This window comes from Streptopelia decaocto, assembly GCF_964273445.1.
Source record: "Streptopelia decaocto genome assembly, chromosome: 1".
NCBI classification, from domain to species: domain Eukaryota; kingdom Metazoa; phylum Chordata; class Aves; order Columbiformes; family Columbidae; genus Streptopelia; species Streptopelia decaocto.
The window spans coordinates 160390824-160410172 of NC_138663.1; the positions used below are offsets into that span (position 1 = coordinate 160390824).

The window sequence follows — 19349 nt, forward strand, 5'->3', positions numbered from 1 at the left end:
AGACACGCTGTCATACAGTAGTTCAGATTGGAAAAGACCTTCAGGAGGTCTCCAGTCCAAAAGTCCTCCTCAAAGCAGGGCCAAAACTGCATTCAGATCAGGTTTAATGTCTTATTATGTTCCTAGAGTACAAAACCTAAAAAACACCAGCAGCACCTTTTTATGGTTTCTGAATCTGAAATAATGTAGTTTGAATTTTAGTCACCAACAGTAGCAATTCTCAGAAAAATTAGTGGTATGTACAACAGCATGTTTTTCCACAAATAACTAACTCAGTGTTAAACAAGGTTTTAAATTTAAGTATTAGCATAATCCACGGAATCTTCTCTCTCAATTATACTTCTTTACGCAAACGGATTTTTAAGAATTTTAAGACAAAAGTACTACAGTGTGTAGTTAAGAAATACATGAAGTGTATAAGGTATATAATATAATACATATATCACAGAATCATAGAATGTCCTGAGTTGGAAGGGAGTCCAACTCCTGTCCCTGCACAGGACAACCCCACAGTTCACACCATGTGTTTGAGGACGTTGTCCAGTCTCTTCTTGAACACTGTCAGGCTTGGGGCCGTGACACCTCCCTGGGGAGCCTGTTCCAATGCTCCACCACCCTCTGGGGGAAGAACCTTTTCCTCATGTCCAACCTAAACTTCCCCTGGCACATCTTCCTGCCCTTCCCTCAGCTTCTGTCATTGGTCACTAAAGAGAAGAATTTGGCCCCTGCACCTCCTCCTCCCCTTGTGAGGAAGCTGTAGACTGCAATTATATATGTTAAAGTATATGCTTTGAAAAGTATTTGTTTAAAAGAAAATTATGAAAGAAGGCCAGTGGGAGAAGTAATTAGTGTTGAGCTACATATGTGGGAAGGATGGCTTGTGCTCCTGCACAAGAACTGCTCACACGTGTTTTGCCAAAAAAAATGAAAAACTATAATTCTCTAGCAGTCCTGAAACCATTCTTCTATAGAAAGGACATACCACCACTAAGCTACAGACTCCCTTATTTGGGTCAGTGTTTTTTGAATTCCATTCCACACTGTAAAATGAAAAGTGCATATGTGCCACATAAGCCTTTAAACTGGTGTTCAGGGCACCCTCCTGGACCAGCAGGTGATACTATTTGAATCTTTACAAGTTGAGAAGGGCCTAGAACCCACATTTTTAATAGCTGCTCAGATTGTACCCAAGGGAAGCACAACCATTTCTCCTCGAAGGCACATGTATATCCCGGTCTTTGAGGGATAACTCAGCTACAAGAGAGATGTACACTGCACACACTCTGAAAATACCCCACTGACTGAGCCCCTCAGGATGTAAATGCAACAGAAATGCAGTTTCTGGGTCCTGATTTCACTTAAATTCACTTAAATGTCACTTAAATTCCACTATTGTGAAGACTAAGAAATCTCAGGCTTCCAAAAGTATGTTATCTGAATACCTAAGGGGGGGCTACTGCATTGTTGTTTCCTTTTGTTTTTCTAGGGGTGAAGGAAAGGAGGGAACAGACAGTTCCTGACCTCTACAGAGGCTACAGCCCAAGGTCAGCAAAGCAATACAACATATTATACTGTTATGGTCCAAAAAAAAGAGAGCTAATATATAGAAATTAGAAGGAAGAGGAAAGGCAGAAGACAGGGAGGGAGAGGTTTCTTTGCACATTTTATCAGTGATCTCCTGATCATGGCACCTATTGACAGCTGTGTTAGGCAGGCTAAATGGCAATACCCCCAGACAGCAGAAAAACAATTCCAACTTGTTTTCAGCATTAGACAACCCAAATTTCAAAAAAGAGAAGGCTTCAGGACCCCGGAGTCAACTTTGCTGCCCATTTTATGACCATAGGCAGCTGGTTTTGTTCTGCTAATCATTTTACCTTCACAGGTTAAACACAAGAGAGCCACCAGAAGGACAAATTCCTAAGCTGGTAGGAAGTTACCATCTTATCCTGTCCAACCAAGTAGTCATTCAGGCCATAAGTACACAAATGGCAAGACTGTAAGGCTTTGTCCTCAACAAATATGAACTGCATAGGCCTTTCTATCACATACAACTTCATATTGCCACTATTTCTCACATCTTCTCAGCTCCTAATCAATTTCTGCAGTAACTTATGCCTTATTAATGCAGATAAAACTGAATAGTATGCAGAGAAATTGCAAGCAGGCAATCCCACCACCAGCTCAAACAACTTCTAATTTATCAGATAGCTTCCTATTGGGTATTGGAACAACTGTCACTCAAACTCTAGATCTAAAAACTGAACCTCAAAACCAAACTACCCAGGTATTTCTATCAGAACAAGACAAAAAACATGGGGGACAGAAATACCAGAGTAACAAAAAATCTCTCTTTTATGGCATTCCAGGCAATAATTTTGCATTTTAGTATTGTCCAAACTAAACCAGTTCAAGAGGAACACCAAATTCTTGGTTTTCAATTTAAATCAAAGCATCTTACTAAAACAGTTATTCCAAAAGCAATACAGTTTCTAATCACTTGCCTGATTTAATACTCCTTTGAAAGCATAAAAGCATAGGGAGAAACTAAAAATTAACAGAAAACTTTTATTATATGCATAAACTAATCAAAGATGAAAATCAAGAAAAGCATGAACAAATCTGGAAACAAAAAGCAGAAAGCCTTACCTTGAAAAGCGGCTGCATTATGAGATATTAAAAATTTTAATGTAGCGCTTGATGTTTGAAGCACTTGCTGTATATCTTGCTTTGCTGCAGTCTGATATCTTTCTTCCATCTTCTTAGTACAGCATGTCAGTTTTTTAGAAGTACAAACCTGGAGATCAGCCCCTAGAGAAAGAGATAATTACATTGATTGCTATGAAACAGGAGTATGCAATACATAAATACACAGAAAACAGTTACATTTTTTTAAACATAGGAATAGACACATAACAGAAATACCCAAAGCTTTACAGACATCTGGCTTTGGTAAACAGAAAATAGAAGGGGATACTAACTAAAATTGTGTGGGAAGAGTACACTTACTACAGTCAATTTATGTCACATAATTTCCCTGACACTGTAATCTTATTCCAGCTGTGAATATTGTTAAATATATTGATAAAATACATGGGATAAGCATTGTACATAATCCAGAGTACTGAACTGCTGGGCCAGGTCATGGCCCAGATTCTGTAAATCCTGGACTGGAAAGAGCTAACTACTGCTAAATATTACAAATACACCAGTAGGAAGCCCATTCCTGATGAGTTTATAATTAATATTCTCATACTAACTTTTATATGGAACAGTCATGAATTCCAGTGTAACCTCTCTTACTGTGTCCTTCTCTAATGTCTAACATTCCCATGTATCTGTCATGCCAATTCAATACTTCACCAATAGGTTGGGAAATATTAACAGAAAAGTGCATCTTTTCAAATTTTGGGCATGCTGAAATTCAAGAGGGGCAATTCAGTACTGTTATAACAATTGTCCATTTCATTGTTTATTTTAATAACTGAGCATAATCAAGCATAAAAATACCTTAATACATTCCTTGTTATCATATATTTAAAACCTTTATTCTCACTGTATGTAAACAATGCTTTCTAAAATGAGGAAACAAACATTTAATGAAAGAAGAAAGGTACGAGAACTTAAATTGTATTAATACAAAATATCACTGTCCAATCCTAATTTTGTTCTCAGATACAGTGTTTCACTCACAGATATCACAAGATTTCTACCAAATATAGCAAGAAACTTTTCTTATCTGCTCTGTGGACTGAATTCAGCTTCTGGGGTTGCATGCATATGCACCATTCTTTCTTCATAATAGGTAAAAAGGTAAGATCATGATCAGAAGAATAAAAGTAAGAAGTTAAAAAGTAAAAACTTAAATCCACATTGCCCTTGCCTCTATATTTGCTTTCAGCTCTTACACCACCTCTTTTTACTCAAGCTTTAATTTCCCTACCACTAAATTCTCAAGATTTAACATCCCTTTTAAATCTTTCATTTTTTCCCCCTTTTTTTCTCCGATAAATCATTCTAAGGTAGTATGACTATAGTTATGGGGAAAAGGAGGCCTTACACACTTTGCACTCTAAATATTCCTTTAATTATCTTACATAAATTATGTGTTTTAAATAAAATATTCCAGAAAGCTAAAACGGAAAAGTTAAGCTACTGAGGGCTGGACCAGAGCATTCTGGAAGAATGGCAAAGTGTTTAAATTCATTATATCAAACTTAAGTCCCTTTATCCATGTGTTGGTTGAAGCGATCTTAATGAAGGGACTCACAGCCCTGTATATTAAGTTCGGCTACACAGTGGGGAAAAAATGTTATTACTTACATACAGCAACCCAAATCATGAAGCAGGAACCCACTGTGCCATATTTAGACAGGTAGAAATGATCCAGAAGATTCCTTAGAAATCACATTTAGAAAACCACAGGACCAGAATGAAATAGGTAAATGATAAGGACAACAAAACCAAACCAACCAAACAAAAACATACACACATAAAAACACCCCACACCACATAACAAAAAAAAAAAAAAAAAAACCAAAAAACAGTTATTCAAACCCTGAATGAACACTTATATCTACAGTACTACAGAAAAGCAATTAGATTCCCATGACAAATATACAAATTTTCGCTTGCTAACTGCAGATAATATGGTCTCAGATTTGCTGAACATTTTCTTCTGGCATCAGTGGTTTCCATCTTCAAAACTCCTGGTCCCTCCCTCCAAAAGCAGGTGTGGAAGGAAGACACATTTGAACCTCCAGTGGTAAATACTACAAAATTTCTCTTAATTTTTAAAGGATCTTTTCTGCTTCATGCTTTAGGTGATATGATGTAAGCTTTCAGACAAAGCTAATTAATTTTGGTGAAAAGAGCTGTCAAGGAATTGATATATCTCCTTCATATTTACAAAGACAAGTGTTTGACTCCATATACACAACAACAGTTTAGTGCCCATGGTAAGAATGTGTGCTTTGAAATAAATCCATTTCACAGACATAAGCAGAAGTAAATGCCATGTTAAAAGAAAAGCAGCACATACTATTAAAAAAATCCTGTTTACTAACTACCACATAGAAATCACAAATCTGAGATTGCCTTCACGGTAGCATGCAAAAGTAAGAACATAACCTCTAGATGTGAAAATGATCTAAGCAAGTGATATCCCTGTAAATCTCTTTGAAGTGGCTTACAGTAGATGTTTAACACACAGTGATTAGTACACCTACAAATCACAGTCTGGGAAGCTGAACACCTTCACTATCACAAGAAAAAGTTAAAACATTATTTTAATTCAGGTACAAATCACTGATCTTCTGCAAGTATTAAGAAATTTTATTTCTTAAGTGTTATACTATTGCTACAAGGTATCTTTTTCCTCATATAGTTTGATGGTTTTGAAGGTTATTTACCCTCATCATTTATTTTAAAATAGAATTTCCATGTTCTTCAGTATGTAATTTTTTTACGGCTTACAAACTAAGTAATGTCTCCCTTCCAGCTATATTTACAAATCTCTTGTCATGTGAAAACTCATATATTCCATCCACCAACATTCCAAGTCAGCAGAAGAATGAAAATAATGCTGAAATATTAAGGTGGTCTATTAAATTATCTATTTATTAACTACTCTAGTATTTATGTTATTCATGCCAAAGAAAATGCTTAGTATCAGAGTCAGCCAAAACCAAAGTTGTTTCCCTTTGAGCAACATTAATAATTATCTTAAAATAATTTTCTTATGAACATTGAAAGAAAAACATTCATCAGCGCTCCACAACCTCAGAAACCATATAAACATCTCTATACAGCCTCACTCTCCTCCATCTCCTCCTGCACAGCCCATGCTTCCCCAAGCCACATTTTAATCTTTTGACCCCACTGCATCCAAACTCCCAGTCCAGACCAGCTCTCCAATGTGCACTGCTGACCATCCCTTCCTTCCTACAAAATTCCCAGTCCTAGACATCACCACCCCACTCCCAAAATACTGAAGACTTCTCTCATAGTACCTTTCCTTACAAAATAATGGCATGGCCTGCAATAGTTCAGATCACAGCCAAGGATAAAACAAAGCAGATGTAGAAACTGCTACATCATGTAAGAGTGGTATAAATTCAACAAGGACAAGTGTAGGGTCCTGCACCTGGGGAAGAATAACCTCAGGCACCAGTACAGGTCAGGGGTGGACCTGCTGGAAAGCAGCATTGCATAGAAGAACTTAGGAGTTCTGGTGGACAACAGCTTGACCATAAATCAGCAATGTGTCCTTTTGGCCAAGAAGGCCAACAGTATCCTGAGGTGCATTAAGAAGAGTGTGACCAGCAGGTTGAGGGAGGTTCCCTCTTTACAGTGGTACCCAATGATATGATGAGGGGCAATGGGCACAGACTGAAGCAAAGGAGGTTCCACCTAAACAGGAGGAGAAACTTCTTTACTTTGAGGGTGCCAGACCACTGGAACAAGCTGCACAGAGAGGTTGTGGAGTCTCCTTCTCTGGAGACATTCAAAACCCACCTAGACACATTCCTGTGCAATCTAGGTGTACCTCCTCTAGCAGGTGGGTTGGACTAGAGGATTTCCAGAGGTCCCTTCCAACCCCAACCATTCTGTGATTCTGTAATGCAGATGAGCTGCTCTGGATACAGGCCTCTATGCAGGGGGCAATAGCTGCAGAGAATCTAAAACACAATAAAAGTGAGGAAGGAGCAGCAGTAGGAACGGATCTAGTCACAGGACCCCAAGCAACCGCTGCAGATGCTTATGCTTAAGGCTGGACAAGTCTAGGACTTAAAACAGGCAAAGATGGAACCTGAACTACATGAAAATTTGTTTTTCTGCAACCTATAGCTGTAGCTATTATGACAGTTGCTTAAAAGTTGAATTTGTTTTTCAAGGCACTGGTAACGGCTTCGGCAAATTTTAGACCTGGAAAGAGAGAGTACATTACTCAAACAAATGGGTCAAGAGACCAGATTAGTGGTGCATGATTCAAATAAAGAAATGTAAGGATTAAAGCTATGTTAATCCTACCTGTTCCAGGGGTGACTTATGCTGCACGTGTATAAAACACATACACCTTCAGGTACAATTACCCTAATGCAAAACATGTTTAAATTGACATTATTTAAGGAAATAAAGCAATGCAACATTCTATTAATCCTTTCAAATCCTCTCGCTCATGATTAGATACATTTGCTGTCATACTGAATATTAATTAATTTAAATATTAGCTGCAGTAAATGAGACTTTGAAAATAGTATATTGTTAAAACAGCAAGCAGCAAGCTGGACTAACATACCATCCACCTACAACAATTTAAAGGAACGATAAATAAGCCTGCAGCAATATTTACTCGTCACACCAGAAAGGTCTATCCACAGGTTTGACACACAGTTCTCTATCTGCCCCCCCCCCTTTTTTTTTTATTCTCAAAGAGTATCACAGTCTGAGATAAGACAAGGTATAGCCTGTAGTATGCCAGCAGCAACACACCTAAGAAAAGGTGTTTATACTGATAGCAATATTTACCGTATTACATCACAACAGCCTTTTCTCCTTTTTGGTTACTGAATATTACCTTCTGGTTGTAACAAAAAACAACTCACTATGGTAGAAAAAAGGCAGGCAGCTATCTAGTCATGTAATAGACACTGAAAAAGAGAGGAACCACGTTATTAAGTTGTTTGGGCACATTTCAATACCACACCGATTTCAGATTTACTGTATTCTTTATTCTCCTATATAAGTTCTTTAGGTTCTCTTCTGAAAAGGAAAAGTTTTACTTATGTTTGCTTATTTTAAAATAGATTCTGTATTTTTAAAATTTATTTCTGCATATGATTTCTCTTTAACCTTCAAACAAATCAGCAGAAAGCTCAAAAAGAAAGAATTAGTCATATCAACTGATCTATTAGTGTTTGTCTATTGGTCTCACATTGACAAACCAAGCAGTTTTACAGTCCTTTGCAGTACTTTTTTTTTTTTCTGAAACTCCAATTCTGCTCTTCCAGGAAAGTCTTTTATCTTCATAAAGAAGTTTCTAGTCAGCGAGGCTTATGAAGAAAGAGTGCTGGGGAGGTGAGATGGGGGGATCAATCATGATATTACACATTTAGGACAGAGAGATCTTTTAACCCTCATGCATGGATTTTGAGGTGTCTGTTACATCATTATATTAATACTGCTGCTCAAACTTGCATTTGGTAACTAATAAGTCCATTAATTTAAGTACAGCTGAAATGGTACTGTACAATGGAAATATCCTATTAATATAATATTTTTGTCCTCTAAGATGGCCTCAAGAAATAGAAGCTGAATAGCTAGGCACAAATTCATCATTTCATCAATATATCTAATCAGACAAACATCTGGATTAAATTATGAACTCCTATGTTGCTGAAACCTCTTGGGTTATTAGAAATTTTACTATGTGATATATGTTGAAATTAATGTCTGACCTTGCCCAAAGCCCATCTTTGTCAAGAAACATGCTCAGCACCTACTCTAGAGACTGACACAGAAGCTAAGTTGGAGCAACCTGGAACGTGGCTTTTCCTCAATGCTGCATCAGTTTTATAAGGTCAAAAACACTAATCAAATTATTTCATTTATAGATATACAGAATATAACTCATTGCTCCTATATTATTCTGAAAAAGGTCTCTCCACTCTTCCCGCAATGTGTTCCAGTTTACCATTAGCTCTGAGACTCCTCACAAAGGCTTTGGCTTCCAAACACTTGTACTCTACCAGACCCTGGAAGCAATCATTCTCAACATGCTCCTCACTTCCAATTTCACAAAGCAGCCTAGGAACCAAATCACTCATCGCACGTACCTCTCTTTTATAAATATTCAATATAATTACCTATTTATATAAAATTACAAATATTTATTTTCTAGAGCAATTATCAGTAATTTTCATATTTCTTGATTTCATACTTTAATATTCCTAACTATTCTTATTTTCTTCTTAACCTCTGAAAATTTGAAGTACAATATAAGACCCCAACAAATCTGGCAAAATATGAAACATGGCAGTAGTTTGAGCCAGAATTAAATGACAAAGAGAAGGATAAATTAATATAGGTGGAACATAATGAATACACTCAAATCTGTTTTTCAAGGCTAGGTTCGCTATTTTAGTACAGTTGAAGTGAAAAGCATTAAGAATCACAAGGGTAATTAAAAAAATAAAATTGAACTCTTGCATTAACATCATCAACAAGAATTTATATGTTTTAGCTGTTCTCTAGGGGCACATATGCAGAGATCAATCACAGTCTTTATTGACCATAGCTTTCGACAAGGTCTATGATCTTAAATACTAGTCTGAAATATTAAGTATCTCTTTTTTAGAGCATCATATAAGTGTTTCCATGGTATTCAAGTATTATAAACAAGTATTTTGCCTTTCTCTGTTACATATGTCATTGATTTGTTAAATAAAGAAGTGAGGTTTGTACTTGGCTGGAGTTCAGTTTGATCCAAATGCAGCATGGACAATGCCTTTCGGGTTTGGTTTGGTTTGTGTTTGTTTATGACATCTTTAAACATCCTCCACTTTTCTTCTCTTCTGTGTTGTTTTTTTGTTTGATTTGGGGGAGCAGCAGGGCAGGGTTGGTTGGTTTTGATTTGTTTGAGTTTTTTGCAGGTGTAGGGGGAATCAGCCATTTGATTTGGCTGTTTGCTAAATTGCCACAACTGTTACTGAAGAGCCAGAGTAAAACTTTTGGCATGTTACCCCTTAGGAAAACATATGACAGCAGCTACAAGACAAAAAAGACAACACAACTAAAACCCAACTAATGAAGCGACTCTTCAAAGCATGCAGAGTGCCCACTTGATAATTCATAACTTATGTTTCTGCTGCTTTTTTTTTTTTTCTGCTTTGGAGTTGTCTGCAGAAGGGCAATGTACAGTAATAAATCTACACAACAGTAGAGAAAAAGGGCTCCTGAATTTTAACCTTGGCAGCACCGCAGTGTTGGTGGGATCGCTAATAATTTCATTCGTGATTTCTTCAGGAAGTACAAATTCTGTTAGGTAGTTATTGGTTTCGACTCTGTGTGGGCCTGGGCACATCTTAGCTGTGGGATGCTGCAGCACTTCCCAGACACTGGGTCCCCACAGGGGTACTGGCCATGTATCAGCTCCATACTGAGCTCCAGGCACTTGATGTTCTGCTGCAGACACTTGATGTTCTCCTCCAGCACAGGGGTAGGAAGATTTACCCACACGGGCTGTGAGGGAGCTGGGGGAGACACCAGTCAGTGGATGAAGTAGGTCCTGCCAAACAATTTTCACACTGCCTCTCTATTTCCCCTCTCTCCCTGTGTAATTTCAAGACTACTGTACGCTATGTTTTAGTTGTTATTGTAGTGAAGATTAATTCATTGATGTTAAAAAGAGGCAAGTGCTACAATTGTTTAGCTTCTAGCACCAATTAAAGTCATTGATGTTAAATACACACACAGATACCATGCTTTTAACTCAAGCCCCTTCTCTGAAAATGTAAAGTGGTAAATTGTATATCTTCCTGATTGGCTTTGGGCTCTAGATTTCCTGATCAAAACTAATTTTTCTTCTTTTTGTCCTTCATTTTGGAACACATTTATCACAGTAAGGTCACTACATTTAACTCAAGTCTGTTCCTAGTGCAGAATAAAAAGACAGAAAAAAGAACGCCAGGTTTTCCTGATGCTACCCTCAGTTGTAACACACACCATTTTGTTTTACTAATAACATGAAAGCAATCACATTTTACAGGGCCCAGAGTCTGGATATTGGGGAAACAGAGAGCCCATGCTAATATTCAACGGATCTTCAGCAGTGGAGGACCTTGTGAGACTAATGAGTGGGTGCACATATCTGTTCGCTAGCAAACATTAAGCTGGACCAACTTGATGAAGAGGAGAGCAGAAGGCGACTGGCACAGCAGTTAAGGGGAATCAGTCACAGATATTAGACTGGAAGGCCGTGACATTGACATTCAAGGGATCCATGAATGTGGGTGTGCTTGTGATTTGTAAAGGAAGTGTGTGTTTTCACTAGCAACCATCACCAGTGAACTCTCAGAGTGTACCCAGCAGCCAGGAGGAATTTCCAGAAGCAGCACTTGCTGGATTTGGCAGTTCCTATAACATTCTTAACACCAGGAAACAAACAGGCAAAGCTGGAGCTCTGCACACACCCGAAAGACCCAGACACAGCTGGAATAACTGAGACATGATGAAACAGCTTTATTGATCACTGTGCAGCAACAGATGGCTAGTATTTAAAAATAGTAAAAAAACACCTCACTAGCATGTATATAAGATGACCTACCTTACCCTCCAAATCTTAGCAGATAGTAACTACATGTAAATCTCCTCTCTCTGCTTGGAACTGAAGATTTATGAGAGAAAACTTGATGAAGTGTTATTATCAAGTTGCCTCAAATGCAAATAATATTGTGTTGCATATAGCATCATTTTAGTCAACGGCTTTGTATAATAAACCATGATTTCACAATCAGAAGTGTACAGCTGAGTTGTTAAACCAAGGAAAAATTAGAACTTCTATTATTTCTCATTCTCCTACTGACTTGATATGTCTCTTTCACAAGTAAACAGCTTTATTTCTTAGAAAAAATGATCTCCTTTTTCCTATGAAGTTCAGAAAATCAGATCTTGCACAAAACCTTTGGGCAATTTTTCCAATATGTATGATCTCTCAACAACTACATTTTAGTTATTAACAAATACTATACATGTCATCTTCTCATGTGCAATTCCATATGTATATAGGTACAGACATGCATAATACCCATTTAGTATTAAAATTAAGTAACTTAAAGATTAGCTCTATTACCCAAATTGTGCTTAATATTTTAAACAAATGTTGGGCACTACTTAGCTTTCAAATCTTCTGCACTTTGCCTCTTGTAAAGCAGAAGCTAATATGAAATTTTATCTAGGCTTATGATGGGCTTTAGAATAGCTTCAAGAAGATATTTAGACTTACAGCAAAACTCTGAAATAATAATGAATATTTGTTTATGGTTTCAGCTGACTCTTCAATATTCTTTTATTCCCTTGATTTTATGGTAAATAATTAACATGGATATCATTCCCAACCCTAAGGGAACTTTGTTTTATACTTTGAGACTTCTAATCACATACGTATAAAGAACATTATATTGACCTACTTCTGTTCCAGCTCATTAAACATAGCTGCTTTCACTGGTCAGGAAAAAGTAATCAGATACAACATGCAAATTAACCGAACTGACTAAGAATGGAGTGGTTGCTCAGAATCCACAGAGCGGCTTTGTACTTGTTTCTTTATCAAGCTACAGAACAAGCAACAGCTTACAGATAATGTTTCGAAAGAGAATACATAAACCAGCAAGTGAAACGGGTTATTAAATTTCAGTACAGCAAACATTAAAAAAAAAAAAAACAAACCACCACACCACTTATTTTCTATGTTTTCACATCTGAAAAGTCATCCTATCTTCCAGAAGAATTGTTTTGTGATAACCAATTATTTTGAAACACAGTAAGAAAACATTTTCTGCTCCAATAAGGAATATTGGCTCTTTTCAGTACCAAATTCTGAAGGGTCTACACTGCAATCTATTTTTAGACAAAACCACAAGACAGCAAGAAGTGAAGTAACTTAGACTGTAATAAATGTCTATTAACAAAAACAGTTATAGTATAGGAAAAGTTTTACAACTGAAAACAATCTATATAGGTGCAGTAAAGGTAGTTCAGCAATAATATAATGTAACTATTCTTAGGTTTAGGTTTACCTGTTTCTAGAAGATCTGGAACTGATTTCAAACTTTCATTCATGGTCTCAACCATACACATCCATATTTTCAGTAACTTGAAATAAACAAGTGCTGACAGGATGAGGACGTAAATTGCCAAGAAGAGAAAATACCAGATGCATGGTAAATTTCTGCCTGTCTACTTAGACAAATACTTCCATGAGATCAAATCCAGAGTCTAAAAAATCCCAGAACAGACCTAAGATTGTCATGATAAACAGTGCCTGAAAGCAGTTGTTCAAACCAGGGATTTATCACAAAAAGGATTTGCAACCTGTATCAGACATGAATCCTTCTCATGCTTGCCCTCTAATATATATTAACTTATTTTTGTTAGAGCCACCACTCCAGACGTAGCATTAATCACCATCATTACGATTGCTGTGAAATACTTCAGCATTGCCAAATGAGGCAGGGCTCAGCATCAAGGCCCTGGCTTTGACTGTCCACACTGTTGAACTATCACCTCACCTCTTTCTGTGACTCTGTTCAGATGGCACCAGGATTTCCCTCAGTGCGGCGCCCAGCTGCCCTTCTAGATATGGTGCATTCTTCAAACTGCTTTCAGAGGATACCGTAGGCAACACTGCAGTACAGGTTTGGCTCCTTCCTAACATCCTTTGAGACCATCATCCTACCAGCAGGCACCCTAGTGAGGTACAGGCATCCCTCCATGCACCCACACAACATGCAATCATGTTACACCACACTCGTTGCCTGCAAAAAAGCTGTCCTTTTTATAACACTGTTTGAATTGCAGGGAAAGGGAACTCCAAAAATTCATAGTGCTTTGGCATTACAAGAGCATTATACTGGATGTAGAGAAGACTCAAGAGCAAACACTACTGAGTGAGGACAGTCTGTCCCTTCTACAACGATGTAGATGAGAGTCAATCTGTTCCACTCTGCACAAGAACCAGGAGTTGGTCTTCTGCTCTGTATTTAGCAGCATGGACACTGAAATATGGTAGATAGAAATGGGAAAACTGCGAGGTAGTTGAGCTCATTTCTTTGTTGTTTTTAATCCCCAAATGTTTTAAGAATTGTTTCACAGTGACCTTCTTGTGGATCCAGAGGTGCTCTCCACCTAAAACTTTATCTGGAGATCTGAATGTCAGTTTGACAGAGTAACTGGAAGTGCCCCTGTCTGCACACATCAAGAAGAAAAATATTTTCTCAATTAGACTTCAAACAGAACAAAAATCCAGATTACCTGAATGTAACTCGCATTAGAAAACCAAATTAAAATTCAAAGGCAATCTGATCTGGGTTTTAAACTGACTTCCACGGTTACATTAAGCTGCATTCACAAAAATATTTTAACTTGAATTAACAAAAGAGTATAACACACCAGTTTTTTCTGATATCATCTCATCCTTCAAATATAGTTTGTCTTGCTCATTCAGTTGCATATCCTTAACAATTGTCTATCCAAAAGCTTTTGCAGTCACAAAGTCTTCACTCTTTATTATGCTTCTTGTTCTCATAACTGTACACAAGACCTCCCAAATGCACTGTAAAGAAATCTACAAACAAACCTACAAACAAAAGAAAACAAACAAACAAACAAAAAAACCCTCACACAACACCGTACTGAGAACTTAGAAAAATATCTCCAGCATTTTTTTCCACTTCAGCAGGAAGTGTTTGATTCTAAAGTTCCAGCAAACTTAACATTTTTCAATAAGCCATGGAATTCAGCTTTTTGGTGCAATCAGAAGCCTGACAGTTTGCTCACTGACATACCAACTGGACGCCCTTTGTCAAGAAGGCAAGGGTGACTGATTTACTGTCCATCCCATTCTGCTATTCTACATATTCTGAGAGAAGGAAACCAGAGAAGAAAGAACAAGAATCTGTCTGAAAAATGAGCAACTAGAGCTAAAAGATCTAGCTTTACTATCATATATAGGGTATAAGGGTAGAATTCTTCCAGAAAGTTGTTTAGGTTATGATACCGGAAACTGAGCATAGGAAATAAATAGATGTGGGTTTTTTTTAAAAAAAAAAAAAGCATTCTGCAGACAACTAGGGTTTTTTTAAATAACCCAAGTCACATATATCTACAAAAATAGAATTAAATTTAAAAAAAATACACACACACTTTAAGGCCTTTTTACATTTAATTCATGCTTTGCATGTTGTTTGATTCTCCAGACAACAAAAAGGGTCTGTTAGGATTTCTAATTCTTGAGGTTTTTCCATACAGTCTCAGCACCGCACTAGTAGCACAGATCACACAGGAAAAAGCAAAGTATTTTTGCAACTTAAAATCAGTATGAAAGTGATAAGTGTTTCAATATACTATGTGATGGGGGTGAGCATAAGTCTGTACTACAGTTCACAAATCACTGTTACAGTTTACAAAAGACTGAGCACAGTTAGCCAAGCTTCTTCATTGCTGGGAGGTAGGAAAAAAAAACCACACACACAACAACAAACACAAAAAACCACAATCACACAACTTGGTTTTATTAAAGAAATTAATTTGTCTTGATTATTAGTTGCCAGTTTCAACACCAGGATATCCTGTGTTACATGAGTGGTAACACAAATTCAAAAGATCACCTTTGTGCATGTATCTGGCATTTTTGCATATTTTTGCTCCGTTAAAGATACATGAACTACATACAATCACTGCAAAACTAATTATATAAAATAATGCATAGTTTTTTGAACTAATATAACTTCAAAATATGGACACATGGCAGTCCCCAAATGAAAAGAATAATAATTTCCATGATTTGCTGATATAAGTCTGCTTAGTTTTTAAGTGTCACTAAGAAAAGTAAAAAAACACAGTTGTGAATGCTACAGTCTTCTATTTTAATATAGACAATAAAAACAAGGCAAATATAAGCCAACTTCTTCCCTATAATTTTATTGACTGTAGAGGTAGCCTTCCACTATACAAATTCATACACCAACTAACATTCCCACTCTTTCAGCTAGTGATCCTTCTCCACATAAACAGTGTGACTCTGCTTAAGACACTTAAAGGTGTCCTTGTACAAGCTAGGTCAAAGGTACCACTAAAATAAAGAAATGTCAACAATATGAGACAAAGGATCTACACAGCTTGGTCTGAAGTCAACACCTACAGTTTGGTTGCTGAGTAGCTCCCAGATGTCATCGGCTGCATTGACAGTGCAGAGCAGCTGCCCACAGGTAGCATCTGAGATGCCACAAGTATCCCACTCACCGCTGCTCCAGAAGAATGTGAGTCTCCTGGAGGTTTCGCACCTGCTGGCTCCATGGGGATGTTCCAGAGACTTTAGGGAAACTCAAATGGTACCAGATGCCTACATTTAAGCAACTGAACTAAGCCTTAAAAGGGCAGATTGGACACCTGCTTTCACAAGTGGACATCTACATGAAGTGTTTATGTGTGTTACAGTATTACAAACACACACATTTCTAAGTGCCATCAGAAAAGGTTTTAAAATATTTTTCACTTCTTGCCTCATAAGAAGGCTTAACATAGAAGATCAGTAGCAAAAGTGACGTTTCTTTCCTTTTCACATTCTGTTTCCAGCCTACGAATACCTTTAATTGCACCTAAACCTTCTAAAATACTCATTTAATCCCCATTTTCTTGTCATCTCTAATTCTGAAAAGGTTTTACTGTTCACAGGTATTTGTTTCATGTACCTCTACAATCAAAGCTAATCAGAGCAAGAACTCTGATGCTTGTCCTCAGCTCTTTGAGTGCTGGTGTTTCCCAGGCTGTCCGCAGCCACGTAATTCCTTCAGAGAGTGAAAGGCTGCTGAGCACACAGCTGCACCGCATCTCCTGCCGACTGCTGCTTGCAGGGGCAAGTGAAGAAAATAATTATTTTATTACTCTTATAATTCAAAGCCATCTTTTGCTTCAGGAACAGGAAATACAGAAAAGTCAAAAGAAGAAAAGGAGAGTGGTATTATAAAAATATTATGGAGGAAGGGAGAAAAATCAGAGAGCAGGGCAAAAGAAACATACATAAGGCACCATAGTTCTTTTCTCTTGAGACGTTTCCTTCCTACTCCCACTATATAAGTGAATGTATGGCATCAAAATAAATGACAATGGCAGAGAAAGTGTAATGGTTACATTAGACTAAGGAATGAGAAGAATATAGACAAACTGATACCATATCACTCATATTGATGCTATTCACAGAAATCAACACAAAAAAATCAAATCACTGACAGGACTTTGACTCATATTTCTCTTTCCAGACATCTTCATTTGCACAGCATCTAATCATGCTTTCCAATTAAAGTGTTTATTTTATTTTTAGTGAAGAGAATGACAACATCTGTAGCTAAGGACAATGTAAGAAGACAACACCTGTCATCAAATGTATTGGTAACCTAAATATAGTACTTTGATTTGTAAACTGCACATGCAATATTGAGTGTCTTAAGTTTAGAATTATCCATTATGTTTTAAATTAGAGTCATTTAAAAACAACAACAACAAAAAACACCTGTATTTTGAAGTGATTCCTTTAGGAATAAACATAGTATGCCTTATCTCAGCTTTCAAAAACTAACAAAAAAAAAACCTCACTGACTATCTTAGGAAAAAAAAAAAAAAAAAAAAGGAAGACACTATTGATATTTTAAAGTAAGGGGAATGAAAATTCCCCTTTAGTTACATGAAGAAATTATATTCTGGCAGGAAAAGTATTGACTCACATGTTCTAGTTAACTTGTCATCTAAACACAAACACACTTTACAGATGGGGGGGGGGGGAATCTCTGACCATGAAAATATCTGCATTTTAGTTTTGTGATTAGCACCGCTGAAATGAATTGAGGTTTTTGGGAGTCTGGAAACAACTCTAAGAAGGTGAGTGTTATTACATACACGCTTTGTCACATAATTTAGCATCCACTTAAAAAAAGTTTCTTTATTGATATAAATGTTAGGATGTACTCAAATTGTCAGGAAGACATTACTTTCCAGGAATTTTATTGTTACATCTACAAGCAGAAGTTCAGTAGACAAAACGTGCAGATGCACCACTTGCAGTGGTGCAAATCATTCTAATTTCACACAAGACCAACTCCGACAGCCCAAGACGCAGTTCGGTGTCTTTCCCCTTCCTTCAGGGTTTGCTCTGGCACCGACGTACCTGTGCCTGCCCACGGACGGCTGACAGCAGGGTGACCCTCCGGCTCAAACTGGCTCCCTCCTCTGCGCGGCACCCGGTACGGCACGGAAGTGGGCACCAGGGGATTTTAGGCACGTGTCGGGGTGCTCCAGTTTCTGCAGAGCCCACACCCCGAGTAAAGAGCCAGACATCTTCCCCTCCACCACAACGACCCCATCAACCCCCGATGTCGGTAGAAAGCCAGGTCCGGCCGCCCGAACGCTCCCCGGCCGCGGCGACGGGCGCAAGGACGCGGACAGCGGGTGACAAGAGATGCCCAGCGGAGCTGCAGCCCCGCCGCCGGCACCAGCCACTAATCACCGCCAGCGGCACCAAATTCAAACCCGCTGTCCCCGCACACAGGCAGGGCAGCTCCCGGCGCCTTCCGCCCCCGGCAAGTTTTCCCTCACCTGCCCGCGGGGACTCCGGGATGCCTCTCAGGGGGCCAAGCTGCCGCAGCTGGAAAACTTTCCGGACGCCCTCGCAGCTCGGCTGGGGCTCCACATCCCCCGAGGCGGCGGCCAGGAGCAGGACGCCGAGCCTGAGGACGCTGAGACTCTTCACCCCCATCGCTCGCCCGCTGCCGCAGGGACCGCGACACAGGCACCCCGACCCGGCCGGTCCCGTGTCCGCCGGCGCGGGGTAGGGGGGCGAGGCTGCCGGTGCCGGTACCGCCCCCGCCGGGACCCTCCCCCGGCCCGGCCCACTGCTCCCCCCGAACGAGGAGGGGCGCACCCCCTGCCCCGGGGGCGACAGCAGGAGGGCGCTGCCCACTGCCCGAGTCGCGGTGATTTCACACCGCCCCGTAGGGGACCGGGGACGCGGAGGAGACCCCACCTACAAGCCGGAGCGTTGGGGGTGCGGGGTGGGGAGGAGAAACCTGTAGGGAAAGGAAGCAGCGCATTGGTAGGTAAGAAAGAAACCCCAGCAAGCATAAAAAAAAATTAGAGATTTAAAATAATTTGGAGTGCTTTTAGGAACTATTCGCAATAGCCTCACAAGCAGGCAGTAACATACACAATCCAGTTTGGCTTCAAATCCCAAACTTTTACTTTTCTGACAGAAGTCTCCAAGAATTCAGCTATCTTCAAGAGGTCTTCAGAAGTCTCAGTTATCTCAAGCAAAAGTGACAAAGGACCAGTTTACAAAACCCTCTCATGTTTACAAGCCAAAGTCCAAAGGCATCTGTCAGAGCAGACAAGGAAGCAGCTGGGACTCATCAGGTTATCTTCTAAATAGCTTCCTTGATGCCAAAGTTAAGAATTCCCTCCATGCACAAATTCAAATGTCACACCTTACCCCTTATAGCTGGAAATTGTTCTTTGTCGGTTTTGAAGCAGCTGGTGGTCATTGAGCACTGTACAGCATCAGTCTACCCCAGCTTTCACTTAAA

The 19349-nt window shown here is 38.8% G+C and overlaps 1 protein-coding gene across 1 annotated transcript in view; it reads right to left on the bottom strand.

Annotated features, from left to right (window-relative positions):
* The window catches only part of GPC5 (glypican 5), a gene marked incomplete at both ends in the record, with an annotated part of 669870 nt that extends 651344 nt beyond the window's left edge, over nucleotides 1-18526 (bottom strand). The window contains 2 exons of the mRNA XM_082070921.1: nucleotides 2650-2811; nucleotides 18367-18526. Coding sequence (XP_081927047.1) covers nucleotides 2650-2811; nucleotides 18367-18526 — 322 coding nt within the window. The remainder of the gene's footprint in view (nucleotides 1-2649; nucleotides 2812-18366) is intronic.
* Nucleotides 18527-19349: the final 823 nt, after the last annotated feature.